This window comes from Larimichthys crocea, chromosome VIII, assembly GCF_000972845.2.
Source record: "Larimichthys crocea isolate SSNF chromosome VIII, L_crocea_2.0, whole genome shotgun sequence".
Classification (NCBI taxonomy): Eukaryota; Metazoa; Chordata; class Actinopteri; family Sciaenidae; genus Larimichthys; species Larimichthys crocea.
Window position 1 is genome coordinate 17,748,702 of NC_040018.1, and position 24,656 is coordinate 17,773,357.

At 40.3% G+C, this 24,656-nt stretch overlaps 1 protein-coding gene across 1 annotated transcript in view; it reads left to right on the forward strand.

The window, feature by feature from the left end:
- Window positions 1-1,357: 1,357 nt before the first annotated feature.
- smyd3 (SET and MYND domain containing 3) overlaps window positions 1,358-24,656 on the forward strand; it is a 96,785-nt gene continuing 73,486 nt past the window's right edge. The window contains exon 1 of the mRNA XM_027281313.1: window positions 1,358-1,577. Within this exon, the coding sequence (XP_027137114.1) occupies window positions 1,417-1,577 (161 nt within the window). The 5' untranslated portion in view covers window positions 1,358-1,416. The remainder of the gene's footprint in view (window positions 1,578-24,656) is intronic.

The following is a 24,656-nucleotide window of genomic DNA, read 5'->3' on the forward strand; positions in this document are numbered from 1 at the left end:
AGACCTTTTCAGTTTCAGTGTGCAGAACCTAAAATGCCTGTATGTCTCAGACATTTAGCAGTACATGTAGTCCCCTCTTGTGCACAGGCAATTTACTCATCCAAAACAACATATGGAGGACATAATGAATAGACTAGCACTTAAAAGGGCTATGGTCAGAAAATGTTATGTAATATGGTGAAGTCCTGCAGTACCTTTCCATGTATCTTCTAGAATATATCTTAACCTCTCTGATACAGGATGTCTGTTTAATTTTCTGTAAAATAAACCTGCATTATGAGTCTGATTATATTTAAAGCTGACATTTATGGAGAGAGCTGTAAACCAAATGTTCTTTCAATCTTAAAAATAATAATAATAATAATAAATCATGCTAGTTATTCCTGGCTCAATCCCAGCTCAGCACTGAGATTTTCATGCAAGCCTAATTTAATTTAAAAAATGATAGGACATTTTCTTTTATTGCATTAGTGGCATTAGTAATGAGAGTTCAGGGTCACAGTGAAGGAGATTTGCTCTGTTCCGAGGTAATCTGATTCAAATCATGACCGGTTTTGTAACTGCTGAGTGCTGACACAAAATAGTATAGATGATTTATAGAGGTTGTCTAAAAGGTCAACTTCATCAATTTATTTGATTTGACATATTAATTCTGATAGTGAGCTAGTGCTAGTTTGCTTACTTTTAGTTACTCTGTTTAAAAAAGGAGGAATCTCAGGACGAGTATGAGCCTGATGTCAGAGACTAGAAAAAAATCAATCTTATTACTGATCCCACAAAATCTTTCATTGTCCAGGGAGCCTTAAATCCAGTAGCTCTCTGACTTGTTTAACAATAATAACAACAACAATAATGATAATCATAATAATAATGAGAACGATAATATTAATATAAATAATAATAATAGTTGTAGTTCTTAATGCTTTGATTTTAATTAATATAACAAAGGTAGTTATTGATAGTCTGTGGTACTGACCATACAGTTGAATCAGCTATGTAATAATGATAAATTAGGAATTATAATAGAAATGTTGATTTATGTATGTGGAATTTACCCAGTATATTTTAAAAATCAAATGAATCATGTTTTTATTTTATTATTTTTTTAATTAAAATGTTACTATACAGTGTGCTATATCAGCTAATTAAACTAAATAAAATCAAATGAAATCAATCCAGAACTCCCAAAAAATCTAAATAAATATAAAAATCTCTCCTGTCTCACAAAATACACGACTACAGTCCAAACACTGCCTGTCTGTAGTCCTCAATATTAATCTCATTATTTATAGACAGACGTAGAAGACGCGTTTATAACGAAGGATGTGTACGTCTGTCTGTGACGTCATGACGCACGGTGTGCGTCAGTTACGGATGTAAACACACTGCTCGGTTCACGTGGAGGGAAAACCGACTATGGCACCGAGGCTCGAGCGTTTCGTCAGCCCGGGAAAAGGCAACGGTCTGCGGGCGACAGCCAGGATCAAGCCGGGGGAGCTGGTGTACTCTGCCGAGCCGCTGGCGTGCTGTGTGTCCAACAAAGTGTCCAGAGAGGTCTGCCACCACTGCTTCTCACGGTGAGACAGGACACCGGTCCTACTGTGAGAGGGAGGAGCTGCTCGGTGATGATTATTATTCTGTGCAGACTACAGCTCCGGGAGCCGGGACATGTTTCGAGCTAGTGTCAGCACTCGGTAGACAAAGTAGATACAACTCACACCACTTCAAGTCGTGGTCTTAGTGTGGTCACTAGATGGCAGCATTGCCTGTGCAGGTGTGCAGATGAGCTGACAGTCTTACTGTGACGTTTCTTTCTTAAAGTGCAGTGTGTCAGATTTGGAGCCTTTATTTTCAGAATAAGGCAGACATGCAATATAATATTCACAACTATGTTTTCATAATCACCTGAAAATAAGAAACGTTTCATTTGTATTTCTTTAAAATGAGCCCAGTGGGAGCAGGTCCTCTTTCATGGAGCCCGCCATGTTGTGTTTCTACAGTAGCCCAGAACAGACAAACTAAATAGTGACTCTAGACATGGCCTTTCAAGTGTTGGCCTTTACACTAGGGAGGAGGAAGGTGAGGGTGATGTGAGGAGATTGCAATGCAGCGATTGCACCACTAGATGCAACTAAATTCTACACACTGGACCTGTACGCTGAGATAAGATGAACTTTAATGATCACACATCAGGGAAATTCACTTGCCACAGCAACTCATATACACAAGCTGGATCTCATGAAAAGGAAATGTATAGAGAAAGTGATGAAGTCATGCTGGTGTTGAAGAGTCTGACAGCTGTTGGACCTGTGGTAGAGTTTGTTCCTACATGGTGGGAGTCGGAGCTGTTTAAGGCCTCCACAGTCTGATGCAGGGCTTCAGAGGAGTTGTTCGTGATGGATGTCAGCTTTGCTAACATCCTCCTCTCCCCCACTTCCACCATGGAGTCTGGAGGGCAGTCCAGGACGGAGTTGGACCTCTTGGCCAGTTTGTCAAGCCTTTTTGTATCTCTCTGTGTGCTTCCCCCTCGCAAGCAGACGACTGCTTAGTAATGCAGATGCCATAGAAAGTTTGAGTCCTGCACAATTAAAACATAAATGATGACACACGGCAATCTGACGACCAAGACTACCAAATTGACTGTGTGTTGTTTGGGTATATGGGAATATGCACTACTGATTAAAACACAATCAGCTGATCTAGGCCTTACGTTCATGTCCTGCGTTGTTACCTAATTTTTGAGCATTTTCTTGAATGCAGTTTTAATGTAGTCACATACGTGCATATTCCTAACTTGTGGTATTTTACCACAGGAATTCAGTACATAATAGATATGAGGGATGAATATGGGGTTAATTGGGGTCCAGAAACCCATTATGGTCCATATATATATAGCAAGTAATTCGGCCATAGCTGGGTGATACCCACTGTGTGAAGATGTAAATGTCTCCTTTAAAGGGACTAAATTGTAATTCCTTGCCACATACTCCAAAAAATGGTGGAGCATTTAAACTCCTCTCACCCTCGATGTGATGACACTCTTCGAGATTGTTTACAGCTGGACGCTAAGAATATACTAATAAAATAATGTCCTCAAAACTAGAGCAAACTTTAATAACAGTAATGTTAAGTGGCAACAGTATGACTTCAGAATCATTTGCATCCGTTCATTTGTAGGATTTTCATATATATAGATTCAAAGTAATCATATTGGCCACTTCTTCTGTATAGACCTTGTGAATGTAGCCGAGATTCAGTGCAGCTTTCATCTGCTTTGATGTGATGATTTGATGATTTCATCTCATTTGCTTGTGATATTTGTCCAGCTGGATGTTTATTGGCAGCACGGCTGCTTTCTCGATCGCAGCCAAACTCACTCCATCAAGCTAAACAGATGAAGGTGAATTTAATGAGACTGGTCTGCAAAGAGACAAGTTATAATGTGATGGACTGTGTGCTGGTTTCGAGTACAGCACTGCAAGGTGAGCGAAGGGTAAATGAATGTGGGCTATATACAGTATGTATATGAGCCTCAGCACCAAATGGGAGATGATTAATGAAAGCAGTTAATGTAGATAACCTCTGGGAGAAGAAAAAGATGTATCTCTTGTACAGTTTTTGATTTCCGCTTGAAGGTACAGTTTATTAGAGAGCACGATCAGTACAGCAGCAAAAGCACACTCTATAATGTCACTCCATTCAAAAAGGATCCTGTGCAGTCTGCTGTGCCTTCTGTGAACACTAAAAAGATAAACACGATCTCAAAAGTTAAAGGGCCGGTGTGTAGGACTTTGGGGCTCATTCACCCTCCTGTTCCAACTATAAAGGAGACGGTGACTCTGAAATGTGTGAAAACATGAAACACCCTATCAAGAGCCAGTGTTTAGCTTGTCTGCTCTGGGCTACCGTAGAAACATGTGTAAGTGCTGTGAAAGAGGACCCATGCCATCTGTAGATAAAAAAGGCTTATACACTAACAGCTAAACATAGTTATGCTCATTATATTCAATTTTTGCCATATTCACGCCCCCTAAATCGTACACACTGAACCTTTAAGACATATGTACATAAAATATGCTATAGATCAGACGTCTACACTATCAGGTGTCTTCACTTTGGTGAAAATTATCAGATCAGTCTGTCAATATGTTTATATGACACATTCTGCAGATAGACCGACGTGAGAGAAACGAAAAGAAATTTAAGATGATGGAGTGAAGATGAGGATACTGGAAAATGAATTACAATAAGGAAGCAGTGAGAGACAGATATAGTTTAATAAGGAGAGAAAAACAGTACCAAAAGCGCGTGTGTCTGTGTGTAAATGTATAGTATGTGTGACGTATGCATGTGTAGTGATCTCTTAACTTAAAAGGCATTAAAATAATTAGCAAAGGGCCTCAATTTTGATTAGAAGAAGCAGTAGGTTTATACAGGTTAGCAGAAGAAATCAGTGTTCACATTAATTAACTAAATTTAGCTCACATTAAATTCACCTCAGGAGCACTACCCGCAGAAAAAGTGAAAACTGATTAATTAACTGAGTCATACCCTTAATATTGCTACAGAGCAACAGTGGCTCGTGTACAGTTAACATGTTTCATAAACTGATAAACTAAGTTCTTTATAAATCAAAGGTTTTCTTAAACTATTGACTACACACAACTAACAACATAGATACAACTAGAATTAACTATAAGTACAATAAATACAGCGCCAAATGATTTATTTAATGCATGAAATAAATTTTCAGAACAGGCCAAACAATTAATAATTGAATGAAAACCAGTGTGTACCCAGTAAAGCAGCAGATGAGGGTAAAATGTGACCTTAATGTTAATGCACTTTTCAGGAGCTGAGAAGTTGTTGGGAAGCACAAGCAATTTCATATTATTAGTGATTGATTTAAACTCCAACTTATGACTTTAAGTTAAAAGGTCCTTAAAGTGTGGTCAGTCAAACTGTTTTTTTTTCCTGTGTGCAAACACTAGAAACTTAAACACTAGGAACATGACGGTGCTCATATTTGGTTTGACATGTGCAGTGTATTATATTTGTTCTTTGCTTTCATTATGTTTGGACTGTCTTATAAACAAATATGGGATGGTAACATTTTGGTGCATAGAGCTTTGAAAAAAACAATTACTTACTTTTTTACTAGTACTTAAACAATTACAATTAAATTAGTAATCTATGAAGTAAAGATACCAACCATACTGCTTCTCAAACACGTTTTATATTATGTTTGTATTTCATAATTGGGTTTAAGATGATACTTTGGCCTCTAATAAATTTATTCAGGCATTTGTTATTGCTGTTTTTTTGACTCACCAGTTTATTAATTAATCATTTGAATATAATTAATGAAGATAATCGATACTGTTGTTGCCTTACTTATCACAGCAGTTCTAGCCTGAATATTGGCAATAAGATTCAATGTCAAATATGATTTTGTGAATAGCTTTAGCGTTGTGTTGCCTGAGGATGGTTCATGTTGTTTATTTATTTACTGCATGTGTATGTTTTGTTGTGGATTAGTGCACATACATTGTTGGAGCAGATTGTGTGCTGGGTAAATAAAAAAAGAACAAAAACAAGCACACACGCAGCACAGTAACCTGAACTGTCCATTCGGTCCATTAAAGCTATACTAGAACTGATCATTGGGTTTCTGTTATGTCTCCACCTCTGTGAGCAAACAGCAGGTCTAGTTTGTAGTTATTAAATAGAGATAAAGATAAAACTAGTTTGAAGGACTGTTGCTATTACAATGTAAGTTTAGTCATTTTATCTGACTAACAGCTAACAAATGCCCTGCAGGGATGTAAATGTGGAGGATTGCTGTTCCATGAATTGACAGCAGGGCAGTTATTGTTTATTTTGCATAATTTGGATTCATCCCTCGAGCTGCTCCCCCTTCACAGACTGTCAGTCATATAAAACCGGAATGTGAAATGAACATTTATCTATAAGCAGACATGCACTTGGGTTTGCATGTGTAATTTTATTTTGATATTTTTGTATCCATATAAAAGTATCTCTCATTATTGGAACAGCTGAAAGTTAATGAGATGTCCTTTTTGTTTTCACTGATAATTCCACCCCAGAAAAAAAAACAAGCTGTTGTGTGGTTGTTGAGTTGCCTCAAATGTATCTGATTTTAACTATAACATTTGTTATAAGACAAGAGGATGGTAATGTCAACCTGTCTGTTGGTCCATCCTGAAATAGCTCTAACAACTATTTGATGGATTGCCATGCTAACTTGTACCATCTGTGGTGCCCAGCGAATAAATCCTAATGACAGTTCTGTTGGTTGGGTTAGCATGAAATTTGCACATTCATGCCAGGATGAACTGTAATATCTTTGGTGATTCCCTGACATTTCACGTAGCATCAGCATGTTAGCATTGTCTTTTGAGCATTTTATTAGCTTTTTTTCCCTTTGTGCTATGTTGGCTTTTACAACTACCAAAATATGGCAGAATTATTTGACAGGTTGTATAATGTTGCTAAAACAGAGGAAAAGCAACATACGCAGAGAGACAGAGACAGACGCACACACAGTTTTAGGACTGCTGGCTACATGCCACAACATTATAACTTGACATTTATTCAATATTTTCAAAAAACATGTTTAGCCCCTCACACAGGAAGATGGAGTTATTACAACAGAAATCAATAATAAATTAGACTGTTTGTGCCTCCATGTGCTTGTGTTAAAGAGAAGTGTGTGTGTGTGTGTGTGTGTGTGTCTGTCTGTGTGTGTGTGTGTGCGCGCGCACACGCATGTTGCAGAGTGAGATCATGTTTTTGAGATATTGAATAAGTGTCATGGCTACATCTGCTTGGCTGGTGGCCGACAGTCATCACACATGTCTGTTGCACATCGTTTATTGATTTGATACCAATGAGAGGTCCTTAAGCTGTGTCGGTGTCACAAGAACAATTGTCGAACATAGGAGTTGTACACATGCAAACACACAAACACACGCACACACACCCCTGAGGCAGAGAATGGTCTCATAGATGTGAAGTGTGTTTTCCTGTTTTCACTAAAGCACAATTAGTTTCACAGCATGACTGAGTGTCGAAGAATGTGTGCGAATCTGTGAGCGTGTGTGCATTTTTTTTGTGTGGCTGTATCTCATTGCAGGAACAACAGAGAGACTGTGTGTGTGCAGGAAATGAGCAGGTGGGGGCCATCAAAGCTGAAGTTAATTATAGGCCTTGAAGGCTGTATGTAAGTAATGAGTGATAAATGCTGAAAGAGCACACACACACACACACACATCTCAGCAGGATTAAAATCGCCAGAGGTCAACAAACAAACAACTATTAGAGATTCTCAGACTCACAGAGAGCGAGAGGGGGGCTGAGGAGAAATAATCGAGGAACAAAGAGGAAAAGAGGAAAAATATTCTTTTACCGTCAGAGAAGAATTCTTTAGTGAAGTAGAATTTGAAATGCGTCCACATTGCTCACTAATTAAGTAGAAAACATGGTGTAAAACCTAACTGTGCATCCCAGTAGTTGAAGTTAATTAGTGGTAAATTGTTTTTATTGGATGTGTCATACCTATGGTGCTCCGCATCATCTGTGGCTCGGGCCACCACCATATTGGCTCTTTCTCCTCCCGGCCTATCTAAAAATCAGAACAAAGGACGTGGATCATCGGCAGACCTGAGGTCGGCTGTGTGGTGCCTGGGTGCTCAAGTCACCTGTAACGGCATCTCAATGGAAGCGGCCATGCTGTTAATTATGCATAATTTAAATTTAACTGGGTGAGTTGGAAAAAAAAATTACTCTCAGTACAGTTGTCATAAATAGGGAAATTAGCTATAGAAACCAAAACTGTTTTTGTACCAGGCTGTAAACATGTTTATTTCTGCTGTGAAGTTGAACATTTTATTAGGGGGGCTTATGGAGATTGACTCGTTTTGCAGCCAGCCTCAGGTGGTTGTTTGAGGAACTGCAGTTTTTGGCACTTCTGCATAAGCTTCACTTCACCTTCACAGCCACAGAGGTTGCCACGCGATCTGATATCAGTTGTGTGTTTTTGTGGCACACAGCAGGACATGTAGACATTGATGTGTCAGCTGTTGACATGAAAACACAACGACGGGTAAAGCATGACTTCAGCGTTTAGGCTCCATTTATGGCTGAAATGTGTTGCAAACTGCACATCAAAACAATTCGAGTGACAAAGAAAAGTCCAGTGCATCAAATAAGGGACTGAATTCTCACCTCAGCTCTGTCATTTTCTATTAGTTCCTGTGATCAGTAAGTTGCTTTGTTGGAACAACCTTTGCATACACACTGACAGACTGAATCCCTGTCATAGTGACAGTTAAAGATGTGTCTTGAAACTGAGAGGAGGAATGGTACCTTCTAGAGAAAGATAGAGGTAGAAGAGACACACAGCCTCTGTTGGACAGATCATACATCACACACACACACAGCTTTGATGGGTTTGTCTCTGTTTCTGACAGAGCGAAGAAGAACTTGAAGATGAGTTTCTCTCTGTTATCAGGTCGTGTGTGAGTGAGTTTGCGAGGGGGGCAGGGCGACATTAGCTCTGTGATATGAAGTGTTTATGTTTGACACCAATCTCTCACTCACTGTCTCTCTGGGCCACACACACACACACACACACACACACATACACACACACACACACACACACACTGCAGAACAGTGCCAACAACAAAAACAAAACATCTAAAACTTGTTGTCTTATTTATAGTGAGAAACGTTTGATTGAAAGTTAGATGAATCAATTTCCAAGGGATCTTCATTATTTCAAAGAACATAAAAAAAATATTGACAGGCAGCTGAGAGTTTTGTTCTAATTTCAGCTGGATGTAGATGCCTGTTAGAGGGAAGCTGAACAAAGACAACAAAAATTAAAAACAAGGGAACATAAGGGGCAAACGTCAGAGTCAGAGACCAGAGAGTTTTCTTCTCTGTGTTTACTCAGATCAATGAAGAGATAAATGCATAAAGACTGAGAGAGCAATGCATGAGATTATGTCCCATCCTTTTTCTTCAGTGTGGACTTAAACATTAAATCAACAGTGATGTTTTAAATTGGCTCAGCATTTAATTAGATGGACAATGGATGTAAATACTCAAAAAATATTACCGATGTCTTTAATACCTATAATTATGAGAAATATATTCTTTTAAATACAGTACTGCCCCACACGTCACCGAGTGTCAGGACACATTTTTACAATGACAGTGTTTGTCACCTGTGATGTGAAAACAGCAGATTTCCATGCAGGCGGTGAAATAAAAAGAGCCATGGTCGAGCAGCTCCAGCTTTCCTCCTGCTGATTTGCTGTCAGCTGAAGTGTCAGTCACACTGGACAGCACTGGTCTGGTCCAAAAGTGATGTAGCCAGCTTCACTAGCAGTCTGCACTGAGAGTCTCAGAGCAGCAAACAGAAACAAGTTGTGCTGCTGTGGATCTGACATACCAACTTGGTTTGCCAAAGTTTATATGCTTAGGGGACACTTTATCTTGTAATTACAAGAAAAAATAATTAAGATAAAAGGATCTGGTGATTATCTGATCTTTTCTGATTATCGATTGTCATTAATCTAGGCTCCAGATAAAACAGAGGGCAATGATGGCGCTGTTGCGTTTAGCCTGTTTTCTATTTCCCTCTCGGTATGAGACACAGGGAAATGTTAATGTTACTTTCATGGGGATGACATTTATATTAGTATGTCAACACTGCGCAGCCATCTGAAGTACAGCTGCTGTGAAATACTCCCCATGGTATCTCTTTTCAGTCAGGGTGCATATCCTCCAGGACTGATGTTTCATGGATATGACACTTTCCTAGTGTGAAACCCAGGGGGTGTGTTTCATACTGTGCTGTCTGAACACACCTTTAGGGAGTTTTCATTGTTTTTATGTCTGACTCTCTTCCCTCTGTGTCTCTATCTTCTGGCACACACTGTCTCTTCCACCTCTTTTTCCTCACATTTTATCTCTTGCTTATGCATAAGCATACCTCATTTACACACACACACATACACACTGATAAGCATGTGCAGTGGATGCAGTGGTATATGAAGCAAGCTGATTGCTACTTTAGATGCAGTTAGACGAGCATACAGAAAGAGGAGCAGGAGGAGAGGAGGGGAAGCAGTTCAAAAAGGCAAGTCAGCACACCTCTCACTTGTTCCCTCCTCTCGATTTATCCTCCCATCTGCTACTTCTGACATCTATGTCTTCCTTCCTTTCTCCCCTCTTTCCTCAGCATTTCCTCCCATCTGCTTCCCTTCCCTCCTCATTCTCTCTGTATTTCTTCTTCTCTTACACCGGCTCCTCACCTCTCATCGTTCAGACATATTTTTTATCCCTCCTGGCTCCGTCCTTTCTCACTGCCTCATTCCTGATGGAGATTATTTTGCTTGCATCTGCTTCTCTTTCCTCCTCCTCCTCCTCTTTTCTGTTCTCCATGTCCCTTTAGTTTTCACTGCTTCCTGCAGTTAAACACCCAGGTGTCTCAAAACATGTTGATGCTGGGAAACCACACACACACGCACACACACACGCACGCATGCACGCACGCACAGCTGTATCATTTGCAAACCAAGTGAATTGCTGTAAACTGGGAACACGCCTCCCTGTGTGTATAACGCCTCATATTCATCAAGCAAAACATCTGTGTGTATCGTTTTTAAATGTGTGTCTGAGGGCCACAAGGAAGATTTCTGGTCAGGCCTTCCCAAGGATGAACATTTCGTTTTTCTGGGGTGGTTAGGATTAGTGCTGCATAACTAATGAAAGGTAATATATGTAAGTGCCGACCTCCAGTGTATCTGTGTATGTCTTCCCGGTAGAACATGAAGGGATCCCTGCAGACTCAGATTATTCCACTCATCTTGCATCTGTTATTTGTAAATGCTCATTTCTCTCTCAAACCTAAAGGCAACAAGCTAAAAATACGAAATGAAACATAATTCAAGCCCCATGCGGATGGAATTAGTTTTCCGAATGACGTCTGAAATAAAATCTCTAACATATGTTGTTTTTTTTTCTCTTTCATTTACTCATTTGGAAAAGATTTGAATGGCTGTTGTTCATGATCTGGATGAGGTTTCCCCTTCTGTTGAGCAGTGATAAAACAGAATATTTAATTATTGGTTGTGATACCATTTTCTTTGACATTTGCTCGGCTCTTATTGGAGCCATGTAGCACCTGCAGCCATGCTGCTTTTATCTCAGAAATATAGAACGGTTCAGATCTACCGTTTCATCCTAGCACACCAAGAGAGTTATTCAAGCTTTTATTACAACCCACTCAAACTTGAGGTGTGGTTGTTGAATTGAATTGAGATCAAACCACGTCTGCTTGTGTTTTCACTTGTTTTAACTTTGGGTTTGAGGATATTGGAGAATAACTATAAAATCCGTGTACTTAGCTTCAAGACACTGCATTGAAGAGATACAACACATGATCTCCACAGTACAGGACTTTATGTACTGACTGGCAAGTCCCGTTTATGTCTCGCCAATGAAAAATTTACCTGTTACACTGTAATAACTTCCATCATAACCATAAGTCTTTTTCTCTGATTTTACTTTTTGTCTGTACGTCACATTTTAACTTTTGTATCATCCTAATTTTACTAGATTATTTTATATATTTTATCTTATCTGGTTTATATTTGATTTTACTTAATACATAGTATTGTATTCTTTAAAAATGCTCTTCAAATAAAGTTAATTACCAAAGCGATTACCTAACCTACACTGCACATGTTCTCCAATCATCATGATAATAAAGCCACGAGGAGACTCATTCCATATGAGTTCCCTCAGGTGTCAATGAATCATCCACTAAACAACCATTAAGGACTCAGCAAGGGTTCAAGGATGGTTGCGGATGCAGCACAGCTGGCATCTCTCACACACACACACACACACACACACACACACACACACACACACAGGTGGCAGTGCTTTACATGCCAGTCACTAATCTACACTACACTCATGTGTTGATGCATTAGTGTGGCTGAGCTGTGGACGCCTGCAGCGTTCTCCGTGGTTCAGTGTAGGCTGCAGCTACCTTCGAAGCATACATGCAGCACTAGATGGCAGTAGTGTCCCTTCAGAAAGTGTTGCTCATTTGAAGAATAATCACTCTTCCACTCTCTCACGTTTACTGTGAAATGCACCGCAGTGGAAGGTTTGTGCTGCAAGAGGAGCTCATTTGTCAGTTTTAAGATGGACCTGTTTCATGTTGTCGTCACTTCAACAAACAATGCAGGCAACAGAAACATGAAGTGGCTCAAGCAGACCAGATACAGGTTTCTATAAAGCCTGTGAAACATGAAATTATAGCCTTCAACCATTTCAGGAATGTTGCATTTGATTTATGTTAATATTTATCAGTAATTTACTCCACATACATTTACTTACACACCCCTACCTGTCATGTAGGAGTGAGTTGTACCATGCTGTGTTGGTCACTCAGCCTAGAAATGAGAAAATTCACTCAGGCGCGACCGGACAGCCCAGAAAAGAGGACCCCACTAATTATTTACACACACACACACACACACACACACACACACACACACACAGAAGTAAATCTCTCTCATAGCTACAGCACAGCAGCCAATACTCACGGGAAATTAATTACCATGCTGCGCACACACACATACCAACAGAGACATGCTGAGGTAGGCCTAATTAGGTGTCTGATAGCATAGACTTAACAAAATTGACTACATATACACACATGTGAGTGCACATATCTATGCTCTTGCATTTCAATGAAAACCAGCGTCTTTCAGTCACTTCCTCTACTGTCTGGTCACAGATTTTATGTCCTCCATTCTTCTTGTTTTTTAATTTTGTGTCTTTGCACACAACTTTTGTCTTGTTGATGATGACTGCATGTCATAGGTCGAAAAATGTATTGCTCTTGTTTGTTTAAATATAAAAATTTAATGCAAAACACACCAAAACCTATTTAGAGGTAGATAAAGTTTAATTTGCGCAAAGTAGCATGCCGTTAAAACAACCAAGTGTCTCTAAGTAGAAATGGTCTTTGCTGTTAATAATATTATGCTGTATCTAATGGCCATCATGGCTTCATGTCATGCCCAGACTGTGATTGTAATAATTAGTGATCATGATTAAGGCAGCAACCAGAGTGGGAAATTAACTTTTTAAAACCTACCAGGCGCTGACAAAATTACTGACCACTTAATATATATAATGTATACAGTGCCTTGCAAAAGTATTCACCCCTGTTGGCATTTTTTGTGTTCTGTTGCCTCACAACCTGGAATTAACATGGATTGTTTGAGGATTTCCATCATTTAATTTATATAACATGCCAACAACTTTGAAGATGTTTTTTTTTGTTTTTTTTTTATGGTGAAGCAAACAACAAATAGGACAAAATAACAGAAAAAGTCAATGTGCATAACTATTCACCCCCCCCAATACTTTGTAGAGCCACCTTTTTGTGGCAATCACAGCTCCATGTCGCTTTGGATAAGTCTCTATGAGCTTTCCACATCTTACCACTGGGATTTTTGCCCATTCCTCCTTGCAAAACTGCTCCAGACTGGGATTTTTGCCCATTCCTCCTTGCAAAACTGCTCCAGCTCCTTCGAGTTGGATGGTTTGCGCTTGTGAACAGTGATCTTTAAGTCTGATTTTCTACTGGATTGATGTCCGGGTTTTGACTAGGCCATTCCAACACATTTGCATGTTTCCCCTTAAACCACTCAAGTGTTGCTTTAGCAGTGTGTTTGGGGTCTTTGTCCTGCTGGAAGGTGAACCTCCATCCTAGCCTCAAATTACAAACAGAGTGGTACAGGTTTTGCTCAAGAATATCCCTGTATTTAGCACCATCCATCTTTCCCTCAACCCTGATCAGTTTCCCAGTCCCGGCTGCTGAAAAACATCCCCACAGCATGATGCTGCCACCACCATGATGGTCTTCTTTGGGTGATGTGATGTGTTGGGTTTATGCCAGACATACTGTTTTCTTTAATGGCCGAAAAGTAAAATTTTAGTCTCATCAGACCAGAGCACCTTCCTCCATACATTTTGGGAGTCTCCCACATGCCTTTTCGCAAACTCAAATCATGCCATCTTGTTTTTTTGCTGAAAGTAATGGCTTTCTTCTGGCCACTGCCATAAAGCCCAACTCTATGGAGTGTACGGCACATTGTCATCCTATGTACAGATACTCCAGTTGTGTAACTCTGCAGCTCCTCCAGGGTTACCTTAGATCTCTGTGCTGCCTCTCTGATTAATGCCCTCCTTGCCCGGTCCGTGAGTTTTGGTAGGTTGCCATCTCTTGGTAGGTTTGCTGTTGTGCAATGTGCTTTCCATTTGGTTATGATAGATTTGATGGTGCTCCTGGGGATCATCAAAGATTTGGATTTTTTTTTTTTTATATAACCTAACCCTGACTTGTACTTCTCAACAACATTGTCCCTTGCTTGCTTGGAGAGTTCCTTGGTCTTCATGGCAGTGTTTGGTTAGTGTTGCGGCCTCTGGGGCCTTTCAAAAAAGGTGTGTATATGTACTGACAGATCATGTGACACTTATATTCCACACAAGTGGACATCATTTCACTAATTGTGTGACTTCTGAAGGTAATTGTTGCACCAGAGCTTTTTATGGGCTTCATAATAAACGAGGTAAATACATATGCACATGCCAATTTTCATTTTTTTTATTTCTAAAAAATAGTTGTATGTATATATTTTTCTCTTTTCACTTCGCCAACTTGGACTATTGTGTTCTGATCCATCACATACAATTTAGATTACAGAAACACTGAACTAAAGGCTGTAATGTAACAAAATAGGTAAAAAGCCAAGGGGGGTGAATACTTTTGCAAGGCACAATACCACTTTTATATGTTACCAGCATTTGGCTGCTGGCTGGTGCTATATTTATTTATTTATTTTTTGGATTAACATTGTTTTATTATTAATATTATACAGTATCGTAACATCTTCGTATTGCTTATTTTATCCAATAACCATTAAGAAATCCATATCAATGTATCATATTTAAAATTATGCCAAACAGAAAATGACCGGTAAGTCTAGGTTATATCTGAGAAGCTTGAACCAGCAAATGTTTGGCATTTTTTGCTTGGTACATGATTTAAATGATGAATTGATTAACCACATTGTGGTTTTGTAATTAAGATATTTAGATACATTTATTATTACTCCACCTCTAGTGTGCAGGGCATAAGAATGATAGAAAGTGAACAAAATAAGAGCGACTATGACAGGAAGAGGAGGGGTTGCGGAGAGAGAGTGTATCTGTTTTTTAATTCAGCCTTTTGCATGTTCCTAATGAAACCGATCTAATGTTATTCATGAGTTTTTCTACTGTGCCTGCAGTCCAACCATGGACCTGCCATGCAGAAGACCATCACTTCACACAACATCTGACAGAGACAGAGGAAGAAGAGGGGCAGAAAAAAGGCAGGGGGAAGAAAGTGAGAGGGGAAGAAAAAGATGAAAAGAGGGAGGGATAATAAGAGGAACATGGCTGACGATAAGACAGATGTGCTGTATTGGAGGAAATGAGTGCCCTTATTAAACAAGAAAGTATGGCTCTGTTGCATACTAATGAAGAGACGAAGACTAAGGAAGTTTCTATCTTTCTGATGTTCTGCTCTTTCTTGTTGACGTTTCTCGCTTATTGTCGTTATGTCCACATCTATATTTGGACTATGTTCAGTCAGAGGATGTGTGTGCTGTACTGTGCTGTAAGGAGCAGTGTATGTTCCTGAACTCTAGTTGGTTATTGCCTGGAGGCCGGAACGGAGTCATCTCTGTGTATTTGACTCAAGAAATAGTGTATGTGAAACGTACAGGATGTGTGTGTGTGTGAACCAAAATGATGGCAAATGACTAAAAAGCAGTCATTTCTGAATGCTCGAACTAGAAGATGTTACGATAAAAATGTGTTTTGTTGTGTTATGTAGCTTTTCAGATGGCCTCAAAATCACATTGCAAGTTGAAGAGCTTTAGCTTCACTTTGCAGCAGGCAAAGGGCGAAAATCTTCGTTTTCATGAGTGTCATACAACCCATACCCATATAGAGGAAATATTCAATTATGTTTAGCCGAGATAAAAAATCTGCAGTCCTGCTGGAATACCTGAAACATGTGAATAATATTTATACAGATGCACGTTTACGCTGTGTGTGTGTGTGTGTGTGAGTGGATAGTTTATAAATGCTGAAAGCTTATCAACCCGGAGGCTGTCACCATAACAACAGTTGCTGTGCTGCAACTGTGCATTAATGTGCCTTAGTAACTACATATATAGTATTGGACTAATCCTTTCACATCCGTGTCTCTCTAACAGTATACATACATTTTAATAAACATAAATAGCACATATGTTCTGTGTACAAAATAAAACCACTTCATCACATTGATGAAAAAGTCCTGTAAACTCAATATTATCATAAAACTGTGCTGCTCAGTGATTTGCAACATGCCTGCAGTTGCCTCGGATAGATTTCCCAGTATAAACATTATTACAAAATCTCTGACTGTTGTCAAATTTTTATTATTTTGTAGTATATATCATCAAGATTGCTCATCCCTATGTGCCAGAAACTTTGCATGAAATATGTTCATTTAATGTCACGATAAAATATCGGTAACTGCTGTAGTCTGAGTGATTGTATAGACCACAGTGCAGAGCCACTCAGACAATAACATGCACTTTAAAGTCAAGCATCAGAGCTGTATCTCCTTGATATATTTGAAAATATTCTGTTAGATAATATGAATAAATCCCACAGAGATAATCAGATTTCTGTGGGATGTTTACAATGGAACAGATTCTTGGCATACTGTCCAGGTTGAGCCCATTGTTGCAGTTATTGAAATCTACCTAATATCAAAATAACAATTGTAGCTCTTTCAGCATGCGCACTGCCTCCTGAGGGGCAACATTTCCCACAATGTTAAGCTACAGGGAACTAATATAGAAGTAAAATGGGGTCATAGTCAGCATCAGTCTTCCTGTCTGGGCTCATGGAAGATGGATGGACTTCCTGCGGCTGGCAGCTTGTGATGTGACCAAACACTTAGTGTCTGAGTTATGTTCACAGTTCATCTGTTGAAGCTGTGCAGAACCTGTCTGTGTTTAGTTCTGGCCGACTCCTATCTGTTGCTATTGCTTTGTGTCTCATACTACAGGCATGTGTTTCTTAAACTGTGGGTGGCTTCCCTGTTTCTGGTCGGTCTCAACATGACAAGAATAGCTGTGTTTTCATGAACCTCTGTCCCAGGGTGAGACTATAAATTTACCCATTGGGTTTCAGGCTGGAAAGGTCATCACTAATAAGATACAGCAGCATAACAAGGAGAGCGGGGATAAGGAAAAGAGGGGGAGGATGGAGAGGGAAGTTGTAAATTACAGGAGCTAAGAGGCTGAGAAAGGGAGAAGAGAAAAAAGAATGTGTTTTGGAAACTTTCCAAATACAACAGTCCAGTCTGGCTGGTTACACACTGATAGACAGTCATAAGAAATGCTTAACTTCTATCGCTAACAGTCAGCAACATCTGTCAAACCTACACTGTGTGTGAGTGTGTCTGCTTTTGCCTTTTAGGTTCCCATAATGTCATTTACAGCATTCATAAGTATGTCCAATCTAATCAAATGTCCCATATTCAGTATGATAAGCCCTGGGCTAATGTATTTACATCCATCAAGACATGTTCTTCATTACCTCATTTTGTGTGTGTGTGTGCAGTAAATATCTGTTCTACTCCGTATACTGTGTGTGTGTGTGTGTTGTCATATTCTGGCTCTGAGAGTCATGGCAAAAAGGAAGTTCACACCATGTACGTTTGTTTAAACAAGTTTGTTTACTTTATTGAATCAAATTAAACAATCATAAAGGATTTAAAGTTATGAAGTGTGTAGAAGCAGTGGTATCAGTGGTGTAGGGTGTGCGTGAGTGACAAGTGTGAGTGTGCATGTGTTGGTAGTGTTACAGACCTCAAGGGCTCGCAAGGCCCGAAACATATTAAAAGAAAACATGAAGACAAAAGTTGCCACTAAAACAATAATAATTTTTATTAATTCAAAAACAAACAAAGTAATTCCCCAGAAAATAACAAAACAAAAGGGTTGGAGGTTCCTGGCCAAAACAAACAAAACGAGAGTGAGAACACTGAGCCAGCCAACGGCCGTCGCACCCAGCATCCACCCCCACACTAAACCTGCCTACAACCCACTACATAAATGAAAAGAAAAGACCGAAAACAGGACTACCAGGGAACCTCCACTCATACGGCTCAACGGACTCCTGGCATGGGGAAACCGGAGCCTCAACCTCCTCACCAGGTCACCTGCAGGGAAAATGTAGAGAGAGAGACAAGAGAGAGACCTCTCCTTAAGTCAGCTCAAGCTGACAAGACAATAAGTCTCACCTGAGGTCTCCTCTGTGCAGAGAGAGAGAGAGACAGAGAGGGAGTGAGAGAGGGGTGCGGAGAAACAACAACACGCCCACACGCACAGTTCTACCTCCTGGCCACACGTAACACCCCCACCCAGAGCTTGTGAACAGCCGGGGATGGACACGGAGACCAAAGGGGAAGGGAAAACAGTCACAAGCAATCAACAGCGCAACAACGTGTCGGCCAGGATGTTGTCACGCCCCTTCACATGCTTAATGATGATGTTCAAGGACTGCAGAAAAAGCGCATCAACCTCTGGTTAGCGTTCCGCATCTGATTAACAAAAAACAGAGGATTGTGGTCCGTGTACACAACTGTTGGCGAATTTGCAGAACCCACATAAACCTCAAAGCGCCTTAGAGCCAGGATCAAGGCCAATGCCTCCTTCTCAATGGTAGAGTATGCACGCTGGTGCCTGTTGAACTTTTTGGAGAAGTATGAGACGGGATGTTCAACCCCATCCACACCCTCCTGGAGCAAACCAGCACCTGCATCACTGGCATCAACAGATGGTCAAACACAGGGGCAGACAGGACCGGAGCAGTAGTCATCAAAGCCTTAATACATTCGAAAGCACACTGACAACCCTCAGACCAGCGAAAACACATCTTCGGACTCAACAGGTCTGTGAGGGGAGCAGCCACCGCAGAAAGGTTTTTACAAAAACTACGGTAGTAGCCAGCCATCCCAAGAAAACGTCGCAGTTCCCGCCGTGAACTGGGGACAGGAAAGGAAAGAATAGCTTCCACCTTAGTGTGCACAGGTCTGACTTGGCCCCGACCAACCACTTTGCCCAAATAGGTCACTGTCGCCTGGCCAAACTCGCACTTAGCAAGAATTAAAGTCAAATTGGCATTACGCAAAAGCCCAAGCACCGTGTACAGTTGTTGAATGTGCTCGCCCCAAGACCCAGAATACACAATAACATCTAAATATGCTTCACAACCAGAAAGACCCGACAACACAATATTCACAAGACAGGGAATATTGGGCACATTGCGCATACCAAACGGCATCACTGTGTACTGAAGGAAAGCATCAGGAGTCACAAAAGCGGAAATTTCTTCTGCCCGAGGAGTCAGCGGCACCTGCCAGTATCCTTTTAACAGGTCGAGCTTGGTCGCATATCTGGCACTGCCAACATGATGTCAACGTCATGTTGCAGCACATGGGTCCGGGAGGGCACATCAGAAAACGATGACATAGGAGAAGCAATCAAACGGACCACATCCTCACTCTGAGACGGAGGCAGATGCGGAAAACAACCGTCAAGATTAGTCAACAGTTCAGAATTCTTCAAACGCCCATGAACAACAGCGCTGGACAGAACAATGTCACTATCAACTACACTGTGTGTGTGTGTCTGTACTGCTCAGGATATACAAAGAGTATACTAAGCGGTAGACATCTTTACTGTAGACATAATGTCTGTGTGTCTGCAGTAAATATGTCTACTGCTCAGTATACTGTGTGTGTCTGCAGTAAATATCTGTACTACTCCGTATACTGCGTGTGTGTGTGTGTGTGTGTGTGTGTCTGCAGTAAATATCTGTACTACTCCGTATACTGTGTGTGTGTGTGTGTGTGTGTGTGTGTGTGTGTGCGCAGTAAATACCTGTACTGCTCAGGATACACAAATAGTATACTGAGCAGTAGACATCTTTACTGCAGACATACTGTCTGTGTGTGTGCAGTAAATATCTGTACTGCTCAGGATATACAAAGAGTATACTGAGCAGTAGACATCTTTACTGCAGACATACTGTCTGTGTGTTTGCAGTAAATATGTCTGCTACTCAGTATACTGTGTGTGTGTGTGTCTGCAGTAAATATCTGTACTACTCCGTATACTGTGTGTGTGTGTGTGTGTGCGCGCAGTAAATACCTGTACTGCTCAGGATACACAAATAGTATACTGAGCAGTAGACATCTTTACTGCAGCATACTTGTCTGTGTTCTGCAGTAATGTCATTACGTCAGTATACCGTATGTGTGCAGTAAATACTGTACTGTCTCAGGATATACAAAGAGGATACTGAGCGTAGAACATCTTTACTGCAGACTACGTCTGTGTGTTTGCAGTAAATATGTCTACTGCTCAGTATACTGTGTGTGTTTCTGTGTGTGTGTGCAGTATCTGTACTGCTCAGAATATACAAAGAGTATACTGAGCGGGAGACATCTTTACTGCAGACATACTGTCTGTGTGTCTGCAGTAAATATGTCGCTACTCAAGTATTCTGCGTATGGTGCAGTAAATATCTGTACTACTCAGGATACACAAACAGTATACTGAGCAGTAGACTTCTTTACTGCAGACATACTGTCTGTGTTGTTTGCAGTAAATTGTCTACTGCTCAGTATACTGTGTGTGTGTGTGTGTGTGTGTGTTGCAGTATCTGTACTGCGATACACAAACAGTATACTGAGCATAGACATCTTTACTCCAGACATCTGTCTGTGTATCTGCAGTAAATATGTCTGCTACTCAGTATACTGCGTATGTGTGCAGTAAATATCTGTACTACTCAGGATACACAAGTAAATACTGAGCAGTAGACATCTTTACTGCAGACATACTGTCTGGTGTGTTTGCAGTAAATATGTTCCTACGTGCTCAGGATTGGTGTTGTGGTGTGGTGTTGGTGTGGTGTGTCTGCAGTAAATATCTGTCTACATACTAGTATTGTGTGTGGTGTGTGTGTGCAGTAAATATCTGTTCTTCTCAGGATAACAAAACAGTAGCTGTGCATTAGACATCTTTACTGAGACATACTGGTCTGGTGATAGTAAATATGTCTGCTACTCATATACTGGTGTGTGTGTTCTAGTGTTGTGGCAGTAGTCTGTACTGCTCAGGATACACAAAGATACAAACGGTAGACATCTTTACTGCAGACATATTCTGTGTGTCTGCAGTAAATATGTCCACTGCTGAGTACACTGTGTGTGTGTCTGCAGTAAATATCTGTACTACTCTGTATACTGTGTTGTGTGGTGTGTTGGTGTGTGTGTGTGTGTGGTGGCAGTAAATATCTGTCTGCTCGGGATACACAAACAGTATACTAAGCGTGTGACATCTTTACTGCAGACATATGTCTGTGTTCTGCAGTAAATATGTCTGCTACTCATTATACTGCGTATGTGTGCAGTAAATATCTATACTACTCAGGATACACAACAGTATACTGAGCAGTAGACATCTTTACGGCAGACATACTGTCTGTGTGTTTGCAGTAAATATGTCTACTGCTCAGTATTGTGTGTGTGTGTGTCTGCAGTAAATATCTGTACTACTCAGTAAGTATATTGTGTGTGTGAGTGTGTGTGCAGTAAATCTCTGTTCTTCTCAGGATATACAAACAGTATACTGTGCATTAGACATCTTTACTGTAGACATACTGTCTGTGTGTTTGCAGTAAATATGTCTACTACTCAGTATACTGCATATGTGTGCAGTAAATATCTGTACTGCTCAGGATATACAAAGAGTATACTGAGCGGAGAACATCTTTACTGCAGACATACGGTCTGTGTGGTTTGCCAGTAAATATGTCTACTACTCAGTATACTGTGTGTGTGTGTGTGTGTGTGTGTGTTGTGGTTTGGTTTGCAGTAATATCTGTACTGCTCAGGATACACAAACAGTATACTGAGCAGTAGACATCTTTACTCAGACATACTGTCTGTGTTCTGCAGTAAATAGGTCCTACTCAGTATACTGCGTATGTGTGCGTGAATATCGTACTACTACCAGGATACAACACAGTATACTGAGGCAGTAGACATCTTTACTGCAGACATACGTCTGTGTGTTTGCAGTAAATATGTCTACTCTCAGTATTGCGTGTTATGTTGCAGTAAATATCTGTTCTCCTCAGGATAACAAACAGTATCTGGCATAGACATCTTTACTGAGACATACTGGCTGTGTGTTTGCAGTAAATATGTCTATACTCAGTATACTGTGTTGTGTGTGCTAATGTGTTGTGCAGTATCTGTACTGCTCAGGAAACAAAAGTATAACTACGGTAGACATCTTTACTGCAGACATATGTCTGTGTGTCTGGCTAACGTGATATGTTGCTGCATAAATATGTACTACGTGTATAGTGTTGTGTGTGTGTGGTGGTGTGTTGTGTGTGGTGTTGTGTGTGTGTGCAGTAAATCTGTCTGCTCGGGATAACAAAAGTATACTAGCGGAGACATCTTTACTGCAGACATATGTCTGTGTTCTGCAGTAAATATGTCTCTACGCAGTATACTCTGCGTATGTGTGCAGTAAAATCTTACTCTCAGGATACACAAAAGTATACTGAGCAGTAGACATCTTTACTGCAGACATACTGTTCGTGTGTTTGCAGTAAATAGTCTATGCTTCAGTATACTGTGTGTGTGTGTGCTGCAGTAAATATCTGTACTACTCGTATACGTGTTGTGTGTGTGGTGTGTGTGGCAGTAAATCTCTGTTTTCTTCTCAGGATATACAAACTAGTATACTGGTGCATAACATCTTTACTGAGACATACTGTGGGTGTTTTGCATTAAATATGTCTACTACTCAGTATACTGCATATGTGTGTGCAGTAATATCTGTACTGCTCAGGATATACAAAGAGTATACTGAGCAGTAGACATCTTTACTGCAGACATACTGTCTGTGTGTTTGCAGTAAATGTCTCTACTCAGTAACTGTGGTGTGGTGTGGGTGTTGCAGTACATTTGTACTCCTCGTATGGTGGAGTTGGTGTGTGTGTGTTGCCGCATAATCTGTACTCTCGGATAACCAAAAGTATCTGAGCATGACCTTACTGCAGACATACTGTTGTGTGTCTGCAGTAAAAGTCTATATCGTTCTGACGTGCGTATGTGTGCGTAAATATCTGTACTGCTCGGATATACAAAGAGTATACTGAGCGTAGACATCTTTACTGCAGACATACTGTCTGTGTGTTTGCAGTAAATATGTCTACTGCTCAGTATACTGTGTGTGTTTCTGTGTGTGTGTGCAGTATCTGTACTGCTCAGAATATACAAAGAGTATACTGAGCGGGAGACATCTTTACTGCAGACATACTGTCTGTGTGTCTGCAGTAAATATGTCTGCTACTCAGTATACTGCGTATGTGTGCAGTAAATATCTGTACTACTCAGGATACACAAACAGTACACTGAGCAGTAGACTTCTTTACTGCAGACATACTGTCGTGTGTTTGCAGTAAATAGTCTAACTCTCAGTATACTGTGTGTGTGTGTGGTGTGTGTGGGCAGAATATCTGTAATGCTACAGGAACAAACAGTATACTGAGCAGTAGACAACTTTACTACAGACATACTGTCTGGGTGTTCTGCAGTAAATATGTCTGCTACTCAGTATACTTGCGTATGTGTGGCAGTAAATATCTGTGTACTACTACTCAGGATAACACACAGTATACTGAGCAGTTAGACATCTTTACTGCAGACTACGGTCTGTGTGTTTGCAGTAAATATGTCTACTGCTCAGTATTAGATGTGTGTTGTGTGTGTGGTGTGTGTTGTTGTGTCTGCATAAAATATCTGTACTACTCGTATATTGTGGTGTGCGTGTGTCGTATAATATCTGTTCTGTGTCAGGATATACAAACCAGTTCTGTGCATTAAGACATCTTACGAGAATACTTCGGTGTTGCAGTAATTGTCACTACTCATATACGTGTGTGTGTGTGTCTGTGTGCAGTATCTGTACTGTCAGGATACACAAGAGTATACTACGGTAGACATCTTTACTGCAGACATAATGTCTGTGTGTCTGCAGTAAATATGTCCACTGCTGAGTACACTGTGTGTGTGTCTGCAGTAAATATCTGTACTACTCTGTATACTGTGTCTGTGGTGTGTGTGTGTGTGTGTGTGTGTGCAGTAAATATCTGTTCTGCTCGGGATACACAAACACAAAAGTATACTCTAGCAGTAGACATCTTTACTGCAGACATATGTCTGTGTTCTGCAGTAAATATGTCTTGATACTCAGTATACTGCGTATGTGTGCAGTAAATATCTATACTACTCTAGGATACACAAACAGTATACTGAGCAGTAGACATCTTTACTGCAGACATACTGTCTGTGTGTTTGCAGTAAATATGTTCTACTATGCTCCATTAGTGTGTGTGTGGTG